Here is a 27669-nt window from a genome sequence, read left to right as displayed (position 1 = left end):
AATGTTGAAATGACATAAAATGCCCGTCTCTTGTAGCCATGATAAATTAGCCTGAAACTAATGCTTACCTGTTCAGGAGGAAATTAGCCAACTTGCCGTCCTTTTGGGCTCTAAACTGTCTCCATCTTTCAAATACATCTCCAATATTTACCCGGGGTTTGTTACGTCTCTGGTTTATTTTTAGGTCGGGTAGACTCTCCATTGATCCTGTTCGTTTGTTTGCTGTTTTCATGGCTGTACTAACGTTACAGCTGTAGCGCGCTGGGTTTATGTTTTTGCAGGTATATCTGGCAACCCGGCCTGGCTGTCAAACTGGGCAGTTGATAACAACACACAGGGCAAAACACAAACAGAAATTCCGTCACGGAACAGAAATTTCAAAAGGAGAAAATACTGGCATTAGCATTGTTGTCAGAAAAGACAGTACTTCAACTTAGCATGTTTCCTTAATATCTGATGACGCATTGGGGTCATTTTTGGATTTATTACAGTAAATATATTACATATTGGACCTTTAATGTTTTATGTAAAGCACTTTGAACTGCCTTCTTGCTGAAATGTGCTATACAAATAAAGCTGCCTTGCCTTGCCTTACAACATCAACTGTGTCCTGCATTATTGCATAATATTATACACCCCCCCATCAAAATGACTAACCAAATCCTCCAGCCACGGATAAATTAGCTCGACACTGATGCCATTTCAAGTAATGTTAGGTTGGACAATAGAGTTTCTGTACAGTTTTGTCTATCACCCAGACATAATCATGAGTCTTTGCTAACAGGATAGACATACCACTATCAACGTGGGCTGTCAACTTTGCTTCCAATTTCCACAACTGGAAAAATATGGCAGCTACAACTGATGTCAAAACTATCCTCAAAAGTTCTGCAATTGCATGATTGTTTTATTAAATATCAACATTGCCTAATTGTTAATGTCTGGAGTTTTGAAGAGGTCAAAATATGTACTGAACTGATTGGTCCAGTATGTTTCAGCATGTTCAGCAGACAGGGTTGAATTAACTCTCGAGTGGATGTTTTTTAAAACTTAGCCTCTTATGGCAAAAACTGAGCTTGCGAGATGTTCATTTGGCCAACATTCACATAATGCAAAGTTCAAAATACATAGCCTACCTATTTCAAACTTCACAAGAAGCCAGATGACTGGATATTTCCAGTTCACTAAAAAGTTCACAAAAAAATGAGACAATGCGGTCAGGATGTCTGCAGGTCCTTAAAAGATGCTAAATGTCTTAAATCCAAATTAGACCTTCAGCCATTAATTGATTTTATATGTTTAAATCATATTTATTTTTAACAAAACCTTTATATTTGTTTTTTAAAGTGGAAAATCGTGGCAGCAATGCCCACTCTTTGGTCAAAGAAGTCAGTTATCAATGCTTCAACTTTACTGTCTGTTTTCTAGTGTATTCTCTATCTTCTTCAGACCCAATTGCCACCCAACGCATTGTATTTGCCAAACAAAGCATTGTATTGTGTAGGCTACTGTCTACATTTCAAAAAATAATCCAGAAATAGAAAGCTATATATGATATGATATGATACTGTAGATCAAAGTCTCATAAGCCAGATAACGTTTTACATTTCATACACAATTTAAACATTTGGTGTATTTACAGTATAGGCAGCAGACAGGTTTGTGTTGATGTATCTGACCTTCCTTCCTACATTTGGAAATTAATCTTGTCTGTCATAAATTGATGACACAGCAGCTGGAGGATACAGTGGGGCTCGAAGGTTTGGGCACCCCAGGTAAAAATTTGTATTAATGTGCATAAAGAAGCCAAGAAAAGATGGAAAAATCTCCAAAAGGCATCAAATGACAGATTAGACATTCTTATAATATGTAAAAAAAAAAAAAAGTTAGATTTTATTTCCATCATTTACACTTTCAAAATAACAGAAAACAAAAAATGGCGTCTGCAAAAGTTTGGGCACCCTGCAGAGTTTATAGCATGCACCGCCCCCTTTGGAAAGCTGAGACCTGACAGTGTCATGGATTGTTCTCAATCATCGTCTGGAAAGACCAGGTGATGTCAATCTCAAAGGTATCCTATAGTAGGCTACACTAAACCTACTGTGCACATCACAGTTACTGCTACCTTATTTTGTCAATACACCATTCAAATTACGGTCAAATACCCAATCATCACCCTGTGGCTAGTCTCGCATTGCCAGACCTTCTTCCACAGCCATGTAGCCTGTTTCAGGAAATCACAGAGAATCTCTGATATGCCAACATCCTGGTTACAGTTGAGGAGCTTAGAGCCTAAACCTAGTCGGCACGGTTTATGGGGATGCAGCGAGATATAAAAGTCGTTGTAGGGCTATCAAGTGTCTACTCGGTGATAACTCACCCCTCCCCGTTTAAGAAGGGGACGATTAACCAGACAGATAGAAAGACTGGATGTGTCAATCCATGCTCGTTCCCACAGACATGCGACAGACGCTCAGCAGACTGGTGAGTTAAACAGAAAGTGAAATTCATTCATTTGATTTATTAAAACATGTCACAGTTAACAGCCAGCTCTCGGCTTCTATCTAGGCTACATTTATATTTCCAGTTGAACTTAGCCGTTCACCGTGAATTGAACTTAGACTGCTATATAGCTAATGCTTGTTGACAATGTACGACAAACATGTTCAGGGCAGCAGTTAACAGCAGATAACACCCCAGTTAGAATCAGAATCAGAATCAGAAAAGCTTTATTGCCAAGTACGTTTTTTACACATACAAGGAATTTGTTTTGGTGTTGTAGGTGCACGTCACACATTCTCTAAAATAAGTGGAATACAATTAGGCCTAAGTAGCCTACATACTTGTGAGGTAGGCTACCTTTACTGTAGTCTACTTAAGTGTACTGCACTTAATTGTGTGCTTCTTCATAGCCTAAACTCCACTACATTTCAGTAAATATTGTAGGCTACTGTTACTTTTTACTCTTACACAGCTATAACTTAGTTGCTACATTGCATATTTTAAAAATGTATAGTAAGAATTATTTTGCAGAACATTACAATACCCAACACATTAGATAGCCTTACCTCGACTCATCTTCAAAGGCTGTTTAGACACAATATGTAACAACTTTACTTATGATACTTTAAGTATAGTTTGCTGTTAGAACTTCTGTTTTAACTAAGTAAAAATGTAAATGCATAACCTTTGCTTGTAATTGAGTGTTTTTACATTGTGGTATTGGTACTTTTACTTTACACTTTTTCCATCCCTTTCCAGTGGCACATGTGCTTCACTGAGAGAGAGCCCGTTTCTCTTAGTCTAACCTGTTACCCACACGCTTGGTCTGACCTGTTAACCACAGCAGTTTCACTGACTCCTCACACACACACACACACACACACACACACACACACACACACACACACACACGTAATCATTGACTACAGCAAAAGCAAAACAACTAATAAAATGCATATATACTGAAAATAAATATAAATACATTTGACATTTCATTTGTCTTCAGATTGAACTGAAGATCAGAACTAGTTTTGACTCATCAGCCTTATAGTAATTTAATTGATAGTTTGGTCTGTTGTATCACAATGAAATGAAAGAACAAATGATGAAATGTAAAAAGATGAAATCTATAAGCACAGTATAACAGTAGTTAATCTACAACTAAACCTACACATTTCTAAAAGGCTATAAGTAAATGTAAGTCTAAATACCTGAAAGACTTGTTTTATTTGCTCAGCTTTTGACAACGCCTTGATTGTGCAGACTAACTGAAACCCTGTTTTGCCAGTTTCAACACATAATAATTAAGGGAGGCAGTGAGAGTCAGTCATTGCACGATGAGCTTGAACGTCCCAGGATTGGTAGTGATGGTGCTCTTCTACCTGCTGGTGCTGGGTACCGGCATCTGGGCCTCCATGAAGTCCAGGCGGCTGCAGAAGAGCATGCAGGCAGACCGGACAGAGATCACCCTGCTGGGAAACAGAGGGATCAGCATGGTGGTGGGAGTCTTCACCATGACAGGTGAGCATCATTTTTAAAATTTTAAATTAAAGCTTTTCGTCGCAATAAGGCGCATGTTGATTTCCACTGTGATGCAAGTTATGGTTCATTTATATAGATCGTACAGTCATGATGTCAACGTTTTTGTTGGTTAAGTAGTAGTCTAACACAGTTAAGTATTGCAAGTCTAACACATCTACACATCACAACAAGGTGACTATTACAGTTGCACACACATCGTTTTGTAAGAAATGTTTCACTGGATAGAATCCATTTATCAATTTATACATTCATGTGACATGCCTGCAGCATACATATCCTGATAGCCCAGGTTGTCCTGAAAACAAAATGATGTCTATAACTTGATAGTGTATTACAGGGTTGAGGTTACACAAGCATTATTATTACACAAAAAATGAAATCAGGCAATCCAAATATTGGGGGGAAAATGGCTTAGACGCCAAAGGGTTAACAGTAGTCATGTTTCCATCTAATTGTCAAGCGAATTTTAAGCAAACTTTTAAAATGTCGCAAAAAAGAAAAAAAAAGAAAATGCGAGTTAGAAGCGTTTCCATTAACTGGTTTATTAACTGGCGAATAAACTAGACTACGCAATAGGCCTGCATGATTCGGGGAAAAATATGAATCATGATTTTTTAGCTTACAATTGATATCACGATTCTCTGCCATGATTCTTTTCTCACAAAGTGCAATGTTTATTGCACACATGAACCATGACAAAAAACAAAACAAATTGGCAACACCAAACATAGATTTTTTTTTGGCACCTATAGCACATTGCGCATCACCACAAGCCTGTAAACATAGAGGCTTCAATGAATAAAAGAAAATAAAGTACATACTGGCCATTTAAGTACAGTAGGCTACATAAAATAGTGACATATAACACATTGAACTAAATACAGGCTCTATCTGAACTCCTTGAACATGTCTTAACATAATTAAAACATGTCAATGTTAATATCAAAAGGAGAAAAAAAAAATTAAATCCCGAACAGGTGTGAATCGAGATCGCGATTTTATAACGATTTATCGTGCAGGCCTACTACGCAAAGCGTAGTTTCATCACAAGTTGACGTTACGCACGGTTGTAGATTACAAACCGGCTTGCTAAATCAAAGAGTTTAGAAGCTAAGTTCATTTAATGGCTAAATGGAGAGAGGTAGCATTGTACAAGTTGGCCACCTGTGCAGAATACAGGGTTGTAGCAGAGACATTTGGTGTCAGTAAGACAACCATTCACCGCTGTGTATATGTGGTGTGCAGGGCCATACGATTTCAACCTGTTGAACCAATTCGTCAATTTACCCGACGTGGCTGAGGCACAGGCTATAGCGCACCGCAACTCCACTACGCACCTTGTGCCACAAGTGTACGGCACACTGGATGGGACCCATATCCCGATTCTTCCTCCATCCGGTGGACACCGGGACTATAGTTATGTGAGTTACATGTTAGCTACGTCACAACTTATTCGACAAAGCTGTTTCCATCTCCCATTTTGCGCATAAACTCTTTTTTCGAAAAAGGCAAAAACCACCTTAAGCGAGCATAAAAACTTTTTTGCGAATTTGAGGAAGTTTTCCATCAACATTTTTTAATGCGATACTTCAAAATTGGCATAAAAATACGTTGACTTGGAAACATGACTATTGATCTTAGACTCATTTTTGATGTCTAGTTTTATGTGGTGTTTCAAATGTACAATGAGTTATTAATATAACTGATTGATAATAACTAATTGATAATAGTAGGCCAGTTTAGCCTAAACAGGGTTACAATGTGATCAGTGATGGGGTGTGTGTGTGTGTGTGTGTGTGTGTGTGTGTTTTCGTGTGTGTGTGTGTGCGTGTGTGTGTGTGTGTGTGTGTGTGTGTGTGTGTGTGTGTGTGTGTGTGTGTGTGTGTGTGTGTGGGCTTCCTACAGCTACATTTGTTGGAGGGGGCTTCATCGTTGGTATGACAGAGGCAGTGTACACTCCAACCATGGGTCTGACCTGGGCTGTCATACCGGTAACAGCAGCCATGTCTTTCATTGTTGGTAAGACAGTTTTTCAGGCATCATAAAAATGGCATCATGTGTAGGCTATATGTATTTCCGATTTAATATTGATTTTTCAAAACCGTGGCAGTGGCAACTTTTGCTAAATTTTCTCCTTCATTCTCCAGTAGACTTGCAGTAACTCTGGTGGCGACGATGCGCATTGAGCTCAGGCTCGTACACAGTAGGGGTAGAGAACCAACCCGTTCTCACTCTCAACTTGTAAAATACGGACGCTTGGTCAGTGGCTCTCAGCGTCAGATACAACGCAAAAAGCACCCTTCAGTGTGTGTATAAAACGCACCCGGCAGAGCAGCAGCTCCGCGGCGCTTGAAGATGGCGTGGTATTAAGAGCAACAATGGTAGTGAGTAGTAGGAAAGACTGAAATGCCGCGTAGGGAGGTTGGTTGGGGTGGTTGATGGGTCAAACAACATTGGACTTTAACCCTGTTCTCAGGGTCTCTTTTCCTAAACCCAACTGTCCCTTTCTTCTTTTTTCTAAACCCAACTGTCCTGTTCTTCTTTTCCTAAACCCAACTGTCCCGTTCTTGTCCCGTTCTTCTTTTCCTAAACGCAACCGTCCTGTTCTTGTCCCGCGTGTCACGGAAAGGTACCATTTTATAAGCCCAGCCACAATCTTTTCCTAAACCTAACTGCGTCAAAAGTGACACCAATAGTCCCGACCAAGAGTGTTTAGATAAAGCTTGTTTAGATATGACTCAAAAGGAGACTTTTAGCGTCAATAACAACGCCAAAGGCAGCTGACCATGCGTCCGTATTTTACGCGATGGGAGTGAGAATTTGTTGAGAGAACGCGCAGCGGGGCAAGGAGGCATTTCATTGGTACTTTCCAAGCAGACCATGAGGCAGTGATTGGTGGGCGATTTACAGGATTACAGCAGCTACAGATGACGGATCTTTTTCGCTCCTTTTTCAGAGCCCATAAGTTAGTTATTGCTGTCTGGGTTTAAAAACCATTTCAAACAATATATAAAAAAGAGTGTATATTGGAAATAGTTACCAACTCTTTGATATGGACCTATATTGCTCATTAGTGACGTGTCAAGATTGTTCTTTTTTTAGGAGTAGTTTGGTGACTGCAGTTTTCAAGGCTTTTGGGAAGATACCTAAAAGGGGATATGTGTTTACAATCTGTAGAAGATCTGAGGCCAAACAATTTGAAACAATTTTTTAGGAGGATTTCAGATGTTGTATGATGTCCTCCAGGTTTTTATGGTTGGTCGCATGAAATTGTGTCATGGTATTTGAATTGGTTTTACGTGGACACAGGGACAACACATATCCTGTACCTGATATGGAGGTACTGACTGCTTGTCTAACTTTTCTTCTGTCTCCCTTTGTGTGATTCAATTGTTAAGGTGGACTTTTCTTCGCCAAGACAATGAGAGACAAAAAATATGTAACGATGATGGACCCGTTCCAGATCAAGTATGGAAATGCAATAAGTGGAGTTCTGTCTGTGGCACTACTGATATCTGATATAATCTGGGTTACAGGGACTCTAATTGGCTTAGGTAAGTCACACTTTTAATTTAGAAGCAGCACAACTCATGTTCATACACATAAAGAAGTTTCGGAAAATTTAGATGACTTACACAGAATTATTTAATGAAATCTTGATCAAGGAGAATTTAGAATTAAACAGTACAGTGTAGTGCCATCCCAACTTCTGAAGTCCCTGTCTTCCTGAAGGTGTATTTAAATTCATGAGGTTTTAAATTGAGCTGATCCATCAATGTAAACAAAGATATTGCAGGCGCCGTAAACACATATGCTTACCTTAATCATGAACCCAAACACGTCAGCACAGACTGAAAACTGAGAGCTGGCCTTGGTGGGATGGGAATGCTTGAAGCAGCACTGTCTTATCAAACAGCTGTTACGTCTATGGAGACATAGAGTTGAACTACTACTCTGCCTGAGACCGATTATGACATACTGCCATTATGTTGGACACTGACCTGAATGAGACCTGGGGTACCACTGTCTCAACTTAAATAGCTTGAGTTCGTAGGCTGGAAATTCCACGACAACACTGACGTCAGTTTTCTCTATTTTTTTATTTATTGCACCGTGACGAACATACAAGATTTCCAAAAAAATATTATTTATATATTATTATATTATATTCTTTTAATTTTAAACATGTTGTGAAACATGCCTTTACTCAACACCAATAAACTAACAAGCCTGGTATTGTGCAACAATGCCCCAGGAAAGAAACAAGCTCTTGTATTTGGGCCAGTATATCATCAGGTAAAATGCTGAAATGTTTCAATACCTAACAGGATTAAAACAAATACGTGTGATGTAAACCAATCACCTGTCAACCTGTCAAATAGATTATTTATTGTGAGGGGAGACTGTAGCGCTCCATCTGAAAAAAACAAAATTGCATCACCTGTATTGATCAACTTGTGAGGCTAATGTAGTCTGTTTCAAGTATTTCACGTGTCAGTTACACGCTGAAACTGCGAAATGCTGTATGTCATCTATCCAAATGTAATTATACTATTGGGCACACTGCACAGTGGATATCATGCTAAACAGAAAGAGCAGTATTTTATAAATGTAGTACATTTATATAGAGCCAGCATGTATGTGATTGTGTTACTTTTATAGGTGCAACAATGAGTGTGATCCTGGATTTGCCCTATACTGTTTGCATTTGGCTCTCTGCCACAGTAGCCATCATCTACACACTTCTGGGAGGCCTCTACTCTGTAGCCTACACCGACATCATACAGCTAACCCTCATATTCTTCAGTTTGGTGAGTTCCTCGCTTACATAGAAAATAATGTCTTCCAAAAGCTTATTATAAGACAATTCGACAGAAACATTTTGAAGCTTGATAAAGCCTGCCCTGTTGTTGGAAGAGAAAAGTTTTCTGTCGAGGGACAAAACATCTTATGATTATCTTATGCAAAGCTTGTGGTGCCATTCTGACAAGTCTCTAAACATCTGCTCGTCACACCTACAGTACATATCTACAGTACTTAACAGGTGAATATGCATGTTTTAAAATGTTTAAGTCAGTGGTTCATTGTCTCTTCTGCAGTGGTTATGTGTCCCCTTCATCCTTATGAATGCCCATTCAGCTGACATCACCAAGACTGCTTTCAACTTCACCTACCAGGACCCCTGGATTGGTTCAGTGGATAAGGAAAGAGCGTGGAGGTGGATTGATAATTTCTTGTTATTGGTAAGGACTATTTTGATATTACACCGTAGGAAAAGCAAGTGTTAATAATAAAATGAATGATGGCTGAATTCCATTAAGCTGCTTCAGTTTCAGGGTCATGCTGGCTCACTGTCACCCTGTCATGGCTTACTGGGACTTGAGTAGAACAGAGCCATTGGTAAGGCCATTAGTATATATAAAAGGTTCGGTCACATTACGTTTTTATTCAGTATAATTTACCCACATTGTGCCCCGAAAAAGGATGTGGTTTCATATTTCTGGTGCAGGTAGTAAATAAATATTGATCAAAATGATCATAAACAGTGTATAAGAGTGATGTTACAGTTTGTGATTGCATAGTGTGACATTTTACTAAAAATAGTGATAAAACATACTAAAATAATACCTTCCCCAATTCCAATCACAGTACATCAGTGTTTCTGAGCACATCTGCTGAAGGACTTCAATTGAAACGAATGGGAAATAGTCATAGGATAGAAGTGTTATGTGACCATTCCTTGACAAGTCAAAAATATCTGCTGTGAAAACGGCCTGTTGGAGGATGCATAAAAAAACTTTACCCTTGGGCGCCCTGTAGGGCTTCCTGTTCAGTTTATCTGACATACAGTAGTGAGAAGAAGGACATCATTGTGTGATATGAAATTCCACTGATTCTGGTCACTTGGCCATTAAAAAAGAAGTTAAGTAACACAACAGTGAAGTGACACGACTACTAATGGTCAGGATGACACACACAAGACCTATTTCCATTGTTGTCCTCAATGTACAGAGTGTAATAGGGCTGTACCCAACTCAGAATTTTGTCAGTCGAATCGGATCTTGCTGTTAAATACGAATATTTGACTATTTGTTCCTTTTTATATATATATATATATATATATATATATATAGAGAGAGAGGATCAAACAGCGCAATGCTTTACGCTCCTGTTTCTAGAACATTATTGTTCAGTGGTGTGGATGCTCACATCGCTATAGTTATTGTTCTTGGTGTGGATGGCACTTTAAAGGCCACTAGAGTGTAAGAGTGTTTGTTTTTCGAAGGCTTTTGGTAACCTTGGATATCAGGACTTCCACCAGAGGACCCTGTCAGCTGCCTCGTCAGCCACAGCCAGGATCACCTGCTTTATTGCAGCTCCCCTCGTCCTCATACTCGGAATCCCATCCGTGCTGATTGGAGCAGTCGCAGCATCAACAGGTACAGCAATGGATTTAACTAGAAAAGAGAAGCGATACTATGCTCATGTATGCCGCATTTTTTGTATCAGACTGGAACACAACTGTGTATGGCTCCCCGTCCCCATACGAGCGTGGAGAGGCCGGTCTGGTTCTGCCCATTGCTCTGCAGCACCTCACACCACACTACATCTCCATCATTGGTATTGGAGCTATAGCTGCTGCCGTGATGTCATCAACGGACTCGGCTTTATTGTCAGCCGCCTCCATCTTCACATCCAACATCTATAAGAACATCCTCAGGACCGAGGTAAGAGGAGACCTGAGGAGAAGAGCAAGCTTGTGGGTTTTATTTTGGCTTCAGCTTACAGGCATTTTCCCCCCTGCAGGCATCAGAAAGGGAGCTCCAGTGGGTAATCCGTGCCACTGTGGTGTTGGTGGGCTTGGCTGGTACAGCGCTCACCTTCCTACACAACAGCATTATGGTTTTCTGGATCCTGGGCTCAGGCATAACCTACACCATCATGTTCCCTCAACTCGTCTGCGTCCTCTTCTTTAACATCTCCAATGGTTACGGCTCCGTCATGGGCATACTAGTAGGAGTATTATTGAGAGTGCTGAGCGGCGAGCCATTGATAGGGTTGCCTATTGTTCTCCACTTTCCAGATTGCACTCTTGAGGATGGCATATATGTCCAGCACTCTCCTGTTCAGACGATCTGCATGTTGTCCAACATGTTTGCCACTTTGTTGTTCTCCTCCCTGGCCTCACTGCTCTTCAGTAAAGGACTGATTCCTGAGAGGTGGGACGTATTTAAAGTAAAAACCCACAAACCAACCCAGAACTTAATGCTAATGACAAATGGTACCACCAAAACAGACGAGGAGGAGAAAACTGAAGATCAGAATGAGACTGAATTAATGTTTACTACAAATCGGCAGGATTGAAAGAAAAATGGTTTAATGGGATGCTAACGTGTTTTGTATGGTGATATTTTATCATGTCTCTATTTTTATACCAAATACTTTTCTCTTTGTAAAATGATAATCTTGGTGACAGGATGGTGTAAGAATTCATCTCTTGCAACAAGTGCATGTGTAGTGAATTTATAGAAAGTAAGTAAGTATATTTACTCAAGTCCTGTACTTAGGTACAATTTTGAAGTACTTTTTCTTTACTTGAGTATTTCTATTTTCTGTTATACTTCTACTCCACTATACTTCAGAGGGTTGTACTTTTTACTCAACTCCATTTATTTAATAATACAAAATATAATTAACAAATACTGTACATAATTATGTTTTAATATAAGTTAAGATTAGACTTTATTGATCCCGATGGGAAATTTACAAGCTAACACGCAGCATATAAAGTAATTACAATTACCAATTACCAACTGCAGCATTAAACTGATGCCACAATGCATCAATTATAGAATCCAATAATAAAACATGCATTGTTCTGAAATGGGCCACTCTGCATGTCGATGACTTACTTTTGGTTACTTTCTGTATATTCTGTTGCCAATATTTTTTTACTTAAGAAACATTTTAAATACAGGTCTTTTACCTGTAACAGTATTTCCACAGTGTGGTATTGCTACTTTTATTTTAGTAAGATATTTGAAAATTTCTTCCACCACTGTGCGTTGATGTAATTTCTATTTCAGTGGGGTTTGATTAAATGAGCCTGTTTACTTTTGTTACTGGTACATGATACTGGTGTGATTTTATGTTGAACTACAATCAATAAATGCCCTAATAAGATAAATAAATTTAAATGTGAAACCTCCTATAAATGTACAGTCAAATATGGGATGAATGCATAAATAAATCTATAGACCATACACTGCCCTCCCTTTTGTTGTGACATCTACTGCATTTAGCTGGATGGGCCTGCATTTAGCTGGATGGAAGCAGGTATTTGTCCACCTGCATACCATTATTTTTGCCATACATTGTGCTCATTTCAACCTGTTACTGATACAAGATACCTATGTTAAAGGTTACAATCAGTGCCTGTGTGTGTTATGTTAGTCTCAGCACCCATCCAGCAACAGAAATTCTATCCCAAACCCTCAATGTGGTTTATAAAAATAAATAAGTTGGATTAGTTATTAGGCCTATGTCTGAGTTTAGTGTATACAGCGTAAACACCCTTACATTGGTATGTAGTTGCCCCACTTAACATAATAAGGTTTTCAAGTAAGGTGTGTTTAACATCAAATGTAAAGTTCAGTTTGTTTATAGTGCACATAACCCAAGGAAAGAGAGAGCATATTTAGTGTTTATGTACTGGTAATTCCTGGTTCGGCCTTGTTGAGGCAGTAACGCTGCGTAAAGTTGAAGTTTTGACCACTTCTTAAGAAAACAAGGAAGCGCCTGTACGTTATAGCAGCAGAATGATTGTCGACTGCAAGAAGTAGCTGTCCGCTGATTATCTTATCAGTGGCGTATAAGGTGACTAATTTATCCATCGCGCTTTAATGTACCAAACCGTTAAAATGTGTAACTAGAGCTCTTCAATTGAACAGAATGAGCGTTAGCTAGTGTGTGAGTATGTGAAGTTAGCATGGTACATTAACTTTGCTAGCTCGGTTAGCTGTAACAAACCGTTAACGATCCGCTGAAACGGTATTGGACGTTCGTTAAAGTCAGTTTAAAATGTACAAAATGCCGTTTTCTAATTATGACGGCTGCTTCCTAGCCAAACCCGAGTTTTGACTCAAAGCGTGTCGAAAGAAGCTAACTTTTCTTAGCAATGCCATTATTGACAATTTCGCATTGGCAGATCTAACGATATGTCCAGCGCTGCACAGCATTTAACGTTAAGTGTCCTCAAAGTGCTGATACACAAACCCTGCAATATTAACGAAATTCTCTCAGACATCAATACGAAACATAACTCACCAGAGAGGCAGGTCGACGCAGAGATTTGTCATCTAACGTTAGCATGGAACTAGTCAGTTAGTAACGTTACCCCACTTACCTTGTCTTCCATTAAACTCAGGATAATTGCTGAAACCAGCGTACACCTCATACAGTGTAGAACTGATTATGTGTATTGAAGACGTCTACACCAAAATTATTTTTACTCTTGAGCTAAATTTCATTATATTGTTCTGTAACGTTATCTGTTTCATAATGACAATGACTAACTTGGTATTTAATGTAGATTGGTCAATCTGTGAGATACCCAATCCAATTTAAAGGGGCATCTCAGCAATTTAGTATTACAATACATTTTAGATTTAATAAAGTTGGAAGACTTTGACGTTTAAAACCAGTGCCTATTATAAAGTTCACTTAAACCAGTATTTGTATATTGATCTCAACAGCTAACTAGCTAGCTCTCCTGCAGAAATGGAGGCTGGGAGAGGAGATGAGAGTCTGGATGTGAAGGGAGCAGCTGCAGCAGCAGAACCAAGCTTTTCTGGACACCAACAGACCTCTGCAAAGCCGGTTTGGACTTTGCTAGAGGAAGCAGCCCAAATGAAAACAGAAGGGAATGCTCTCTACAGGGAGAAAAACGTTCGCTCAGCCATCGGGCGTTATCACCGAGCTCTGCTGGTCCTCAGAGGCCTCGACTCTGATGTGATGGCGTCAGTGAAAGGGTTTGGACCTGAGATACCTGCTCTCGCACCTGAACAGGAGGCTTTTCTGAGAAATACACAAGTGGATTGCTACAACAACTTAGCTGGTAGATAAAACATCACAACTATGCAAAGTCCAGGGGGGAAAAGAGTACTAGCTTTGACTTAAATATATCTGTTAAAATCTATTCAAGTAGTAGCTCTTCAAAAAACTATTCAGAGTATAAGTTAAGTAGTTCCATGTAGTTACTAGTTTTATATGGAGTCCTAATAATCATTTCAATGTGAAAATGCCCAACCAACAAATCCCTCTGCAATTCAGTGACGCTCCAAAGAGGTGACTTCCTTAACAAGAGCATTTTCATTGATTGCATTACGAGGGAAATTGGCAGCTGGGTACAGTATGTACAGTATTATAAATGTACAAACATATCTCTTTCAGCCTGTTTGCTGCAGAGACAGAGTGTTGACTATTCTCGTGTGCTGGACTACAGCCTGCGGGTGCTGCAGTGGCGACCAAGTGATGTCAAAGCAATGTACAGGGCAGGAGTAGCCACTCTGGAGATGGGAGATGCACAGACTGCCAAACAGTACCTCATCCAGGCCTGCAGAGAGCAGCCTAATGGTAAGAAAAGAGCCAGCACATCAGGGTCGTTCACAGCAGGCTTAGGCCAATATGTCTGTTATGTTTTCACAAATCATTTTAGATGGCTATTTATCTCCAATGAGTACGTAGTTCCCATTGGTTGTTATTTGTGAGACTTCCTTCTCTGTGGACAGTTAATGTATATATTCTGTTTCATATTTGATAACCACTTAAAATAGTAAAATGCCCTTAGAAGAAGAAAAAGATTTGTCAAGATGCTTTTGTCTTTGAAATGTTATTTATTACCTTAAAGAAATAGTTCGACATTTTGGGAAATTCGCTTTGTTGCTAAGACTTAGCTGGCTCTGTCACAGAATTTGTGAGAATGTATTGTCTCTAGTATCTAATATATCCTGCAGATTCTCTCCTAACATTCACCTGTGGGATAAAGGAAAGTATGCCTTTCCAAAATAAAACTTCAATATTATTCCGTCTCAGATGCCAATGTTAGGAAACATCTGCAGAGGGCTGAGGAAAAACTGAATCAAGAGTTGCAAAAAGAGAGGGCCATGTACCGAGGCATGTTTTCCACTAGCCTGAAGAGCAGCTCCGGAGAAGGGATTAACGAAACCAACGGAGCTGGTGAAGGAGTTTGAGCCTGCCATCTCAACCCACCAAATGAAGCCTCAAACTGAGAGAGACTGTTCATCCTCAACTGATCACAAACCAACTGAAGAATGTTGACACATCTTGAATAATGCTGTGTCTCCTTTAGGTGAGCATAGGAAAGTAAGAACTGCAAGTATACAGACTACTGGGAAGCGGTCAATAGGAAACTAAAGATGTCGCTGCTGAAAATAGAAAGAAGAGGATGGGGAAGTTAGTTCCCTAGCAACACGGAAGCAGAGCTGTATTTCAGTTTGGATATTTCAGAAAAATGCCTCTGAAAGCTAAAGTGAGACTCGTCATGCACTACTCAAAGTTCTGATTATGCCTTCATGATTACAGGTGTCTGGTCAGTGCTGTGAATGTTGATTTTGTGAGTTTTCAAGTAAAATATTTTTTTTTATAAATAACGTCCAAGCTCTGATGTCTCTTTTTAAACTCATTTGATTGTAAAAGTTTATATAGAATACAGGTATTTCAGGCAGAGTACAAGTTTAGTTATACATATATTTCTTTTATTCATTGTAAGCCATGAGAAGCCACACTTTGTCTCAAATAACTTCAATATTTTAATCATTCAGTATTTGAAAATCCTGAGCACAATATCAAGTTAAAGAGTATTTGCTTGGTTTTGGTCATTATCTGGCCAATATGATTGTACTTCAGAGGCACTGTTGCCCATAAACAGAGGATTATCACATTCTCACAATAGCTATTATCACTGAACAAGTCACAGAGCAGCATGCAGAAGGGGAGTGTACATTATACATATTCATACTCATGGTGACAGGATGATTCTGCTTATAGCCAATATGAGTTCATATTCAATATCTTTAAATTGGGCTACTTTTAGCCCAGAATAGAGTTCTGTTGAGATGTTACATCCTTTGAAACAGCATTCACACACTGAAAAACTCCCCTGAAACCCACACTAATAAACATTTTAAAAGGTTTGTAGTTCTTTCCAGCTCCTAAAAGGAATTATTCACCCCTATATGAAGTTGTCACCTAAGTTTTCTTCACTGACATTTATCTGTGGACCACGCTGCACCCTACAGCACTCTTGCTTGCTACTGTAGGGTGCACAATTAATGCATTGTCGATGAGGAAAGAATTTGGGAGACAGCGAAATCAATTGGCTGCAACGCACTGTAATTATGCTGCAGAACCTATTTGAAGAAATTCGACAGACATTTTGTAGTTTTTTTGTGAGGCTATAAAAAGAGTCTGTCTTTAAAAATGTACAAAAACATTACTAAGATGAATGATGTGAGCCAAGAGCAAAATGAATAGCTTTTCACAAACTATGTGCCTGAGAGGAACTTCCATCATATTGGTAGTGGATTAAAGGACTGGCAGATATCTTATGGCCAGTATTATAAAACCAGTGTGTCTGTCTAATCAATCATTAAGTCTTTGAAAGTTTAAAATGATGGCACTTCCTTTTACATGAAATATAATACCAACCACTCATCAATCACTGGTGTTTTGAACTTAACACGTGGAAGATGCATATACTGTGATGGTTATTTATTGTACATGTGTCACTTCTTGGATGGCTTCCGTTTGAGACTCAGGGACCTCATGGAGCCAAACACTCTCCTCCCCAAGTCCCTCAGTGATCGAGAGCGCTGTAGGGACATCCGTGAAGGAGGGGATGGAGAGAAGGAAGGGGAGGAGAGAGGGGAGAGGGAATGGCAGCTGCCTTCCAGGCTCTGAGAGCGAGAGAGGTTAAAGAGGCTGGCGGTGGAGGACAGGCGTTTGTCTTCCTCCTTTGCTCTCAGCAGTCTGATGCCTTCGTCTTTGCTGTGGCCCATGCCACTTTGCCCCACATCTAATGAGGAGACCCAGTGTGCCCGCTTTGTGGGCTCCTCGCCGTGGTTACGAGACACCAGCAAGCCTTGGGACTCACTCCTGAACAAAGCCCTCCTGGAAAGCCTGAGGCTGGTGCTGCGTCTTTCCCCATCTTCCTTCCCCTTCTTCTTTGAGAAGATGGGGGAGTTCTCTACTTTTGGCCTTCTGTCATTATTGCTAGATGAAGCCTTCATCTTTCGATGCTCCCTCCTCCAGCTTCCAACGCTGTTCCTCCTCCATCCATAGCCATACTCAGCTCTGTCCATCTCCTCTCTTTCGCTTTCGGACTCTTTGCTCCAGAGGCGTCCGTCAAAGCCCCTCCAGAGTTTGTTGGAGGTCTTCCTGGGCGTCTGGACTGCTGATCGCTCCCTCTCCTGCTCCCCAGCCCAAACAGAGCTATAGTCATCTCTCTTGACATAGCTGCTTACTGTGGCTGCCCGGATCAGCTTGTGGGAGGCATGCTTTCCTTTATAAAGCCCCTCCCCCTCCACCCTCTTACACCCACCACTACCCCCACTCTGCCGAAGTGATCCACCCCTTGGTTGGATACCGCCATGCTCCAAAGGAGAGCTCCTTGTATTGGTGCGAGGCAGGGAGCACTGGAAAGGCGCATCCCGTCGGAAAACAGAGAGCGGGGTGGCACCCAGAGGAGATGGCTGGAGAGGCCGAGGAGGGGAACGACCTCTGGTGGTGGGGTGGGAGGCAGGGGAGGAGGCAGTGGAAGAGGGAAGGTCAGACGGGGAAGGGATCTGCTGGTAGTGGCATTGTGAGGAGTAGTGGGAGGATGGAATATGGATGGGCTGATAGGGGTGTATGGGGCTACTGGAGTGTGAGAGAGGAGGAGTGAGGCTAGACTGAGACTGTGGAGAATGGGTGACACTGAGAGACAGCTGTATGGGTCTCTGGGGATTTAGGTCGGTTAGTCTAGTATAATCATGTGAATGATCTGTCTGGGCTTTCAGGTGGGTTTTACTGTGACCCCTCACCTCACCTGCAGGATCCGTTTGGAAGCAGTCAATATCCAGCTCCACACCTTGTTCCATCAATCCCACCACAACAGCCCTAGAGAGGCCAGAGAGGCGTGAGATCTCCCCCACCATGGGGGAGTCTTCGCTCAACTTAGGACTGGAGCTGGACTCTTGGATCAAACTACTGCGCTGAGACCCTGGAGCTGATCCGGAGTTTGAACCAAACACTGATGGCCCAGTCTCAGGTGGAGCACCGCTGCTCCAGTCTACTGAGCGACAGAATACAGATGACCCAAATCCAGAAGTGGGTCCAGACCCTGAAGTGACCTCCAGGGAACTGCGGTGGCTCAGGCTGCTTGGACATGTTGAAATGCGAGGGCGAGCCCTAAGTGCTGGGGTGGGTGTAGTCGAGGAGAGTGATGTAGCAGAGGCCGTGGAAGTTGAAGAAATGTCGCTCCTCAAAGCTCCACAGCTGCCATTTTTGGGATTGTCCACCAGTCCCCGGCTAGAATTTAAACCAGGAGTCAGGTTTAAGTTGAGGTTGAGATGCAGATTTATGTTCAAGTCCTCTCCGGTTGCTGAAGGAAGGTTACCTAGGTTGATTGAATTTCTAGTAGCTTTTTTCCCAGTTGTGCTGAGGCTGATTCTGGCAGAGTTTCCCAGCAGCGACTTACAGGGAGTGATGCTGCCCCCTGGCAGGGTGGAGGGTGTACTGCGGCTCTCAAAGGCAGAAAGGGACTGGGTCGAACCGTGATTTTTGCCAGGGGTACAAAGGCCTCTGTGCCTGACTTGACCAGGGGTGGCAGCTGAAGTGAAATCGGAAGTGGAGGAGGTTACCCGGCTGTGGTACTGGCGAGCCAGTCGAGAGATGTATTGCTCCAGCTGGGTGAAAGAAGCTTGGCCAGGCTGCTGAGGCTGGTGAGGCAGAGTTGGATCAGTGTTGGACTCTTGTGGTTCATCTAGTTGGGGTCCTTCAGGGCTCGGAGAGGCCGATTGCTCTTGGCTCTGCGAGGTGAAGAGGGGGCTCTGGAGGGCGACGGCATGCAGCGGGCTTGGGTAGGGGTACACCTCCTTGGTCCGACGGGACACCAGGTCGGTGCAGTAGCGAGGGTCCAGCTGGGGGTTTGGATGGAGGGAGGAGGTGGGGTCGAAAAGTGGGAGGAGGGAAGAAATCAGGGAGTCACTGAGTCCTGAGCACAGGTCAGACAGAAAGCTCAGACCGTCTGCTTCAATGTCACTTTGGACTGTAAGAGACGAGAGAAGAAGAACATTTTTTATTATTTTAGGTCATCATTCCATAATATTTCTACATTAATCTCTTAATGATATGGATCTATTGTCCAGCTCACCTGAAGCTGGTGTCCCTTCTGTTGGTTCAGCGTCTTCCTGGCTGCTCTGCAGTGCAGGCTGCTGTTGCTGCACTGCACCTTCTGACCACAGGATGTCAGTGTTGTCAGCAGACAGAGGGACATGCTCCCACAGTTTCAGGGGTCTGGCCGGTGGCGCCGATCCTCCCTGAGCAGCGTCACTGGACACAGAGTAGCAAGAGTCTGAGAGCGAGCTCCCGCTTACTGAATAGAAACCTTGAGAGGAAGAGAGGAAAATAAATTCAGAATGTATGCGTATGCTAACATCTAAGCGACAAAATCCAATCATTTCCTATAATACTCAGGGGAGCTAATGATGAAGGCCAGGAAACAGGGGTGCCTAAAGACCATTGTTTCATTTGTATTTCTTATTAATTCTATAAATTAGGGGGTGTACTTATTCCTTAGCCAACTCCTATTTTGTGCTGTTACTGACGTTATTTATTTTTTCACTACTTGTTATGTTACATTTAATTTAAAAACAGTGACAAAAAAAACATCCAACTATTTCATACACATGTTGCTTGCAGTTTCATAAACTCTTTGTCTGGTAGGTCTTTCCTGAGAAAGGAAATTATGTTTTCTGGAGCAAAAGGGTTAGTGTTGTTTGGATGTATATAAAGACAGTTAGTAAGGTCAGTAAAAACTTACTTAGCTAAACAAAGACGTCACCTATAGAAACTCAAACTTCAGTAACATAAATTCCAGGAAAAAGGCGTCACAGTAGTGGATCCACTGTTTGACTAACAAGTAACATGAAGGTACTGCAGTGCAGAAAGAGCTGTGAACACTTGCAGTAGCTTAAAAAATATCACTAAAATTTACATTATAATTTACGATTTGGAGGAATAAATATAAGGCATGAAACTAACTTCAAACCTAAAATAATCTTTCAGGTTTGAGTTGAATTACTTAAAATAGTATAAAAGAAGGCATACATGAGTGCATAGCAGGGAGAGGAATGTCTGAGTTGGGTGCAGTGATACAGAGACCACAGTTACAATGGGAGTGGATAAGAGTTTGGCAAGAAAGGCTGAAAAGTTGACAGAGAAAGAGAGAAAAAGAGAGAGTCAGTGCCAAGTCCCAGAGTAAGAGCAAGTAAACAAAAGTAAAAAAGAACACGGTTAATGTTTAATGGGGCTTCTCTTACACAAGGTGAGCTGTAGTGATATCAGATGGTGACAAACTGCGTTGGTCACTGTTCAGGTCAGTGCTGTGGACCACACAATGTGTGTGTGTGTGTGTGTGTGTGTGTGTGTGTGTGTTTACCTGAACTAGGTCTGGAGTCACTGTCCAGATGGACCGTTCCACTGGGGTCTGGTGTTGGTGGAGAGAGCAGGTCAGAGGGGGCGTCCCAGGACAGAGTAGACCAGCGTGAGTTACTCCCCCTGCCAGATGAGGAGTGGACTGTCCCATCCCCTGAATTACTGCCACAGTACTCTGAGCTGCTCTGACAGGGCAATACCACTATATCTGAGGGAGACGGCACCTGATAAAAACAAAACATGTGACAGGTGAGGGCTGACCAATATTGACAAAGTCAAATATCTTTGACTACAATATCTAAATACTGTAACTATGATTATATGCACGTACATATTTGTCTGGGGAAATAAAACGTTTGGTGATGTGGATAAAAAGGCCAACCAAGTAAAAACATGTGTAGATCATTTTACCAAATTACAAGAATCAAATAAGTGCAGAAACAAATTAGCATTTACAACTATACAGAAAAATGACATGTGAGTTGCTACAAAGCTAATTAAGACTATCAGCTCCACACAACTCTCTCTGTATTTCTCAGTATGACTATGTTCAGAAGATTGTGTCATCCGGCGACTTTCGCGTGCAGAAACTCGAGTGAAGACAATTACCTCTTCTGAAGAGTCCATCATGGGTTTTTTTTTAATCACGGAAGGCTTGTGTCATGTAGATATACGCTGACAGTGTTGTTGTCATTACTTAGAATTCCTCAGAGACAGAAACTACGCACTATAGCTTTAAGTAAAGTACAAGTACCTCTCAAAACTGTACTTAAGTACAGTACTTGAGTAAATGTACTAAGTTACTTTACACCATTAACAATAAAGCCACTGCTTTAAACCCACAACTCCTTGGCACTGCTTGTCTTTGTGAGAGTAGAGACACAGTTAGACCTGTGTGAAAAGACATGTATGTACATCCATTATATCATTTACCAGACACACTCTGGTGACGTCAAACCGCTGACCGGAAGACACACACACAGACACACACACACACACACACACACACACACACACACACACACACAGTTAAGTAAAGCAAAGTGCCTCCATTTGCTAGATTAGTAAGCGCTTGGTGGAGGAACCCCCCTCCTCCAATTATCCTACAAATCCCCTACCCCTCCAGGACAGCAGCCAAGAGGTGCCCCTGCATTTGACTGATCGAGCCCAGACAACAGAACACTGTGAGTGGCACTGATCAATCCTCTTGTTACTGAGGAAACAATACAGGTAGTGACTCACTGCTGGGGTGACAGGAGAGAGGGGTGGGATTCAGAAGATAATGGGAGAAGACAGATGACGTAACAAAGAGCAGCCGGAGCGGCAGAAGGGAAGGGGGATGGAGTGAGGAGAAAAAAGGGAAGGAAGGAAAAGAAGTGGGAGAAAGAGTTACAGACTTAGCCTATAACCGGTCAAAGTCTGTAACTCTTTCTCCCACTTCTTTTCATTTCTTACTCTTTTTCTGTGTGAATTAGGAGCTTCCACTCACTCCTGTCCTGTTTTTTTTTCTCTTTCTTTTTTGTTTTTTTTACTTCCAAGGGATTTTAAAGTGAGTCGAGGCGAGTGGGTGACCAAAAAAATAAAAAAAGATTGAGTGAGAGGGACCAAAAAAGAGACAGAGAAATAAGAGAGTGAGTCACTGAGTGAGTGAAGGCGGTAAAGGGAGGGTGAGGTGGGGAGTGGGTGAGCGGTTGCCGGGTGAGAGAGAAGGGCATCTTGAAGGACCCCCACCTCCCCCACACTCCCCTTGACAAATAATCCCCCCCCCCCCACCCCCACACTTCTGTAATATCCTTCGAGCCTGCCGCCCCGTGCTCACCATAGCTACAGCTGCTCGCTCTCTAACTCTCGCTCACTTCTCCTCCCACACAGAACCACAACACTACAACAGGCTCGGCGAAATGTTTAACTCAGCCTGAGGACACACAATCCAGGCTTGTTGTGACTCTCGCTCGCATGTATGAACTGTTGTCTGTTCTGCCGCTAATTCCCACTCACTGCAAATTTTTCTTACTGCCATAAAAGAACATATGTTTATCATTCTGCACTTGTATGGGCCTCAACTTAAGTCTATTTAAAGATATGAATTAACCCTTTAAAAAGTCCCTTGAATGTGTGTGTGTGTGTGTATATATATATATATATATATATATATATATATATATATATATATCATATATATATATATATATATATATATATATCTGCAAAAAGGTCCATCTCCTCAATATAATTCCTCAACAATATAATGCACTGCACATTACAGGATATAATGTTACACAGAGACCTGCATGATCAAATCATAGGACAGACAAGTGGGTGGGGGTCTGCTCAGAGCTCTGTAATACGATATTGCTTCATGTGAGGGAGCAGCACAGCCCCTCTGGAACAATATGAAGAAAATGTATGGGTCGATTGGACAATAATGCTAGCGATCGCAGCTGCACAAGCAACATACCTCCTCTTAATAAGTGCATTATGTCATTACAGCGAGACAAATGGCAGCGGTTGCCATGTTGAGGCAGAGTCATTTGGTCAAACAGGAGTGAGTGTTTGGTGAGAAGTCCTTGCTTGTTCTACAGAGCAGTGTTTATTGTTTCATGCATTATTAATGTGGTATTGAAATTTAAAGATAGCCCACGTTGTGCATCTTCATCTTCGCCAGCCGAGTGGAGTGATATGTTCTCCAGCTTTTCTGAAACATTCAGGTGAATCTTTCATTGCACATAAAAAGTAGAGTAGAGTTGTTTTTTTCCCCCGGTGAGCTTAAAAGGATCCCGAGACAAGAACCAAGAGAAAAGCTGTCTCACTCCACAAGTCAGGGTAATGGCTCTCCATGTAAGATGATGCTTTCCAATACTAAACCTAATTTCAAGACAGGCTGCCTTCAGTAATAGTGCACACAGCACTGCATTTGGTGTAGAGACACATACACATACTGTGTATTATGGCTGCAACTATCAATTATCTTTAGAATCCATTCAGCTGCTGATTATCTTAAATAATTGATTAGACATTTGGTCTATAAAACAGCAGAAAACTGTGGAAAATGATCAAAGTAATGATATCAAATGCCTTGTTTTGTCCGATCAACAGCCCAAAACCCCAAGATAACAAGAAATGACAAGGCAAGTCATTTTTAAATTTTGAGAAGCTGAAACCAGTAGATTTGGGTATATAACATGAAAACATTTCACTTAACAAAAGGAGTTGCTGCTTCATTTCAAGTCTATCAATTATTTCAACTAATTGCTGCAGCTCTTCTGTATATGTGAAGTAAGGGAAGCTCTGCAGCACACACCTTCCCCCACTCCTTTCCTCTGTGTGCATTCTTCAGTAAGGAGATTTTTATTTTTCAATACTTAACGGCAAGAATCAGTGTTTCAACAACTTGGCCTCGACACCAATTCTGAAGGCAAGAAGAGTTGCTAAAAAGTGTGACAAGATTAAAATGTTACAAACAAGTAGTCGACTTCTAGTTTATACAAAACATGTAGAATACTTCATTTGGAAATCAAAGCTGGGTCTACTTATAAAAACAGATTTGCAACCCTAAAACTGAATCACTTATGATACTGAAACATATTCATACAAACTAAATGTGTTTTCTTTCCACAAACAATGTTGAAGAAGCACTTGTTTTTGAGGTGTCATTATTTCTTTCAAAACCCTGCATGCGTCATAAATGCCGGAGCACATCACAAGGTTGAAAAGATGTAATTTCAAATTGTATTTTTACATCACTTCCATACAGCCATTATCCAGACCTGCCAAATATGGATTTGCACAGTCATAACTCCTACCCTCTCTCTGCTATTAGAGAGAAAAGGTGAATCACATTTCAAGAGTTTAATTCCAAAAGCAAAACAAAAAAATTAACAACGCTGGTGTTAAAGTAGAGCACATTATGTTGTGAGTCATCTAATCCTCAGCTCACACAAATAGTTACATTTTGAAAAGCAGAACATCCTGCGTTTGTCAAAGCAGTAAGTAATGAATTCCAGGTCAAATGAACAGAATGTGTTGATGGTAGTAAATAAACATCTGCTTTAAACTAGATGTGGTCACTTTTGCAACAACAAGAACAACTATTTGTCTTGTTTTGTCTCTCATTTATGCATCTTTTGTGTGTTTTGTGTTGGCGGAGGTCGGCCCGAGCAGAGGGCAGAGTGCCAGCCTGCTCTGCTACACTGGCAGCTCCCTTCAGAGGTGAGAATGAGCAATGCTGCTTGGCCTCTCAATGGGATATCTCAGCACCATGGGGGGAACTACAGAGGAGATGTTGGGAGGTGGGTGGTGAGAAAAGCGGCACATTATGAGCCACACTTCCATGGAGATGCCCTCAGATGGGACTGACATTTCTGTCCCTGCACTGATGAAAACAGATTGTATTATTATTATTATTATTATTATTATCTTCCCTTTAGTGCAAGCCTGTAATTATCGTTTCAAATAAATACACTGTTCTGCAAAAAGGTGACCTCAACTGTGGCCTGATTTAGACAGAACATTCGTACATGTATTAATGTGCTGCAAGCTGTTGACTAATACGGCTCATTACAGTAGTATCCGGCACACATATTCACAGTGTAAATACACTGTGTGCAAAGTGATCAGGATGAAGTGTCTGTTACTTTCTCAGAAAAACAATAAAAGGATATTAATGCAGCCAAGGATTTAATTTCTGAGGTAGAAAAACTACCAACAGCAGCAGACCCTGAACACAACACGAACGTGTCATGTCACTGGTTTGTCAAATCTGGAAATGATCTCGAGATAACATAACTGCACTCTTTGTACAATGCAGTGAATTAGGTTCATAGAAAAAAGTCTGTATTATTTTTTTTTTTGATATTTTGATCTTAAGGAGCAATTTCACTGCTTGAAGGAGTATTATTTCATAGAAAAGGCTGTCAATGTGGTGGAATGGTGCAATTATTGTTAAAATTGGTGCCCTATGATTGAAAAAAAGGACATAACAGGCTGTTGTATTTCCTGAAGCTGAAACTAACCATTATTTTCTTGAGTTTGTCCAATAAAATGTCAAAACAAAAATGAAGAAAAATGCCCATCACAGTTTCCCAGTGCCCAAGGTGACAGCTTTAGATTGCTCACTCCTAAACCAAAATATATTCCTTTCCAAAATAGTCGCTGTCAATCCTCTAATTGACCTCCTCTAATTTTTCAGCTCTATAGATTCAATATTGTCTTGCCAGTGACCATTTTAGATCATGCATTAAGTCTCTCATTTCTAACCGGAAAATCTTGTTGGATGCACTCTAAGGCATCTTTATCCTCTCATTTCCAACAGATTATTTTCATCTTGATAACTTTACTGGTTCAAATGTAGTTCATGTTCACTAATAAGAGACCAGACAGCCCCAGTATCCAGGCCTCCAGGATGGGACCTGTTCAAATCCTGGCCTCCTGTATTACATGTCAACCCACATTCCCCTCATTCTCAACACTAGGACTGGAAATGGGTTAATTGTATGTGTGTCTTTGAAGATCACCCATCCTAACCTTTGTGAAGAAAGTCACAGTTCACTGGAGCATTAGCTCAGATGACCTATGGTGACGGAATCTACCTTCATATTGTGATCAGAGTGATTTGAATGCAAACTGGATGCCAAAGTGACCTTTACAGCTGATGAGCTTACCGGCCAGAGACAAAAAAACTGCAGCAGTGTCTGGTTGCTGGCTTGTGTGACAATGCCTGCACCTGATTTTAGCGCCTATCCCACCACATCCTCTTTTCTAACCTTGAGGCAGGGCACAGAGCCAGCCAGACAGGAGCTGGTCCTGGTACCCTGACCTCCATGACATTTGCTCCATGTGACGGTCACACACTGCTGATGTGGAAAATTATCGGGCATGCTTGGATGGTCCCTGGCATCATCTCACTCAGTTGGGTGTTCAGCCCTCGGCACAGCCATGCCCCGCCAGGCAGCGATACAATATGTCTACTGAGGCGCAGAGGGACTGGCTTGTTGGCAGATCACCATCATCCCCGCATCCATATTTAATAATCTCGTCATGTAGAGCTCCGTGACAGACGCACTGACTGACCTGTTGCCTGCGGGATGTCGCAGAGCCATGCTTGGCTTCCGAGGCGGCGCTCTCCGAGGTTCCGCTCCCCTCTTCCGCCCGTGGCTCTTCGGCGTTGGCGGTAGTGGAGGCTCGGTGCTCCAGAGCGGTGTCCACCATGTCCAGGTGTTTGCACCTGAGCAGCTCCAGCTCCAGCACCCCGGCCAGCGTCGCGTTGAGGCGTTCTCCGATGCGGACGCGCTCAGTGCCCGACCAGAGCGAGTTCACGCAGCCGCGGCGGCCGGCCATCCTCGTCGGAGTGCCCGGCAGGCGGAACCAAGGCGCACCGCTGACCACCGCTCAGTTGCCGTGCAATGGACGAGACGAACGAGTTGGCTATGGTGCAGCTCCAGGTAGAGCAACACAGGTCCGGACGAGCGATAGCAACATAGTAGCCTACTTAGCCGCTTGGATCAATGCGATAGGGGAAATATAATCACCATCTCTAACGTGCCATGCAGCTACAGCCTACAGCTTCAGGCAGCCCTGCTGACTGGCACAAGACTAGAACTAACGAATCCACCGGTACACTGAGGGAATATCAACGAGCCATGTCTTCATTTCCTGTTGACACAATCCTCTCTTTTTTAAATGTCACTTATAAGCTTCTCGGTCCAACGGAGTTACCATGGCGCTGTTCTCTTGTACGCTGTGTCCCCTATGAGACAATGCAACAACAGACAGACGGAGGGTGATAGCGTTACATGTGGGAGCAGGCAGCGGAGAGGAGGAGCCGCTGCACCAGAGCTGCACACCGATTGGACAGGGAAGTTTTTCGAATGGACGTAGGCCTATGCAAATATCCCCCTGAGTGTCCAACTT

General features: G+C 41.8%; 3 protein-coding genes across 4 annotated transcripts; 2 read left to right on the top strand and 1 right to left on the bottom strand.

The window, feature by feature from the left end:
- Positions 1-2226: 2226 nt before the first annotated feature.
- LOC144524326 (high-affinity choline transporter 1-like) lies at positions 2227-12308 on the top strand. The gene is made up of 9 exons (XM_078260495.1): positions 2227-2484; positions 3791-4023; positions 5950-6063; positions 7443-7598; positions 8707-8855; positions 9144-9287; positions 10331-10484; positions 10555-10772; positions 10852-12308. The coding sequence occupies exons 2-9, from the start codon at positions 3840-3842 to the stop codon at positions 11407-11409; spliced, it is 1677 nt and encodes a 558-aa protein (XP_078116621.1). The 5' UTR covers positions 2227-2484; positions 3791-3839; the 3' UTR covers positions 11410-12308.
- A 502-nt stretch (positions 12309-12810) lies between these two features.
- ttc9c (tetratricopeptide repeat domain 9C) lies at positions 12811-15707 on the top strand. Of its 2 annotated transcripts, none has more exons than XM_078260496.1 (4): positions 12811-12921; positions 13800-14161; positions 14497-14679; positions 15139-15707. In XM_078260496.1, exons 2-4 carry the CDS (start codon positions 13825-13827, stop codon positions 15294-15296), a joined length of 678 nt encoding a protein of 225 aa, XP_078116622.1. In that variant the 5' UTR covers positions 12811-12921; positions 13800-13824; the 3' UTR covers positions 15297-15707. The 2 variants fall into 2 exon arrangements, with proteins under 2 accessions (XP_078116622.1, XP_078116623.1); XM_078260497.1 differs by having other exon boundaries at positions 12816-12921; positions 13823-14161.
- Positions 15708-15792: 85 nt separating this feature from the next.
- On the bottom strand, positions 15793-27541 carry LOC144524325 (uncharacterized). Its single transcript, XM_078260494.1, has 4 exons — positions 26830-27541; positions 20765-20984; positions 19478-19711; positions 15793-19372 (listed from the first exon to the last, which is right to left on the bottom strand). Exons 1-4 carry the CDS (start codon positions 27094-27096, stop codon positions 16851-16853), a joined length of 3243 nt encoding a protein of 1080 aa, XP_078116620.1. The 5' UTR covers positions 27097-27541; the 3' UTR covers positions 15793-16850.
- Between the last annotated feature and the right edge of the window lie 128 nt (positions 27542-27669).

Source organism: Sander vitreus, chromosome 10, assembly GCF_031162955.1.
Source record: "Sander vitreus isolate 19-12246 chromosome 10, sanVit1, whole genome shotgun sequence".
NCBI lineage: Eukaryota > Metazoa > Chordata > Actinopteri > Perciformes > Percidae > Sander > Sander vitreus.
This window is presented reverse-complemented; position numbering and strand designations above follow the sequence as displayed.

Bases quoted from the DNA above. Each gene is read 5' to 3' on its own strand.
- LOC144524326 (XM_078260495.1), top strand. From the start codon at position 3,840: ATGAGCTTGAACGTCCCAGGATTGGTAGTGATGGTGCTCTTCTACCTG. The intron at 4,024-5,949 runs GTGAGCATCATT...GGCTTCCTACAG, and splicing joins GGGAGTCTTCACCATGACAG to CTACATTTGTTGGAGGGGGC. The intron at 10,773-10,851 runs GTAAGAGGAGAC...TCCCCCCTGCAG, and splicing joins AGAACATCCTCAGGACCGAG to GCATCAGAAAGGGAGCTCCA.
- ttc9c (XM_078260496.1), top strand. From the start codon at position 13,825: ATGGAGGCTGGGAGAGGAGATGAGAGTCTGGATGTGAAGGGAGCAGCT. The intron at 14,162-14,496 runs GTAGATAAAACA...TATCTCTTTCAG, and splicing joins TTGCTACAACAACTTAGCTG to CCTGTTTGCTGCAGAGACAG. The intron at 14,680-15,138 runs GTAAGAAAAGAG...ATTCCGTCTCAG, and splicing joins CTGCAGAGAGCAGCCTAATG to ATGCCAATGTTAGGAAACAT.
- LOC144524325 (XM_078260494.1), bottom strand. From the start codon at position 27,096: ATGGCCGGCCGCCGCGGCTGCGTGAACTCGCTCTGGTCGGGCACTGAG. The intron at 20,985-26,829 runs GTCAGTCAGTGC...TGTTTTTATCAG, and splicing joins CGACATCCCGCAGGCAACAG to GTGCCGTCTCCCTCAGATAT. The intron at 19,373-19,477 runs GTGAGCTGGACA...CGTCTCTTACAG, and splicing joins AGAAGGGACACCAGCTTCAG to TCCAAAGTGACATTGAAGCA.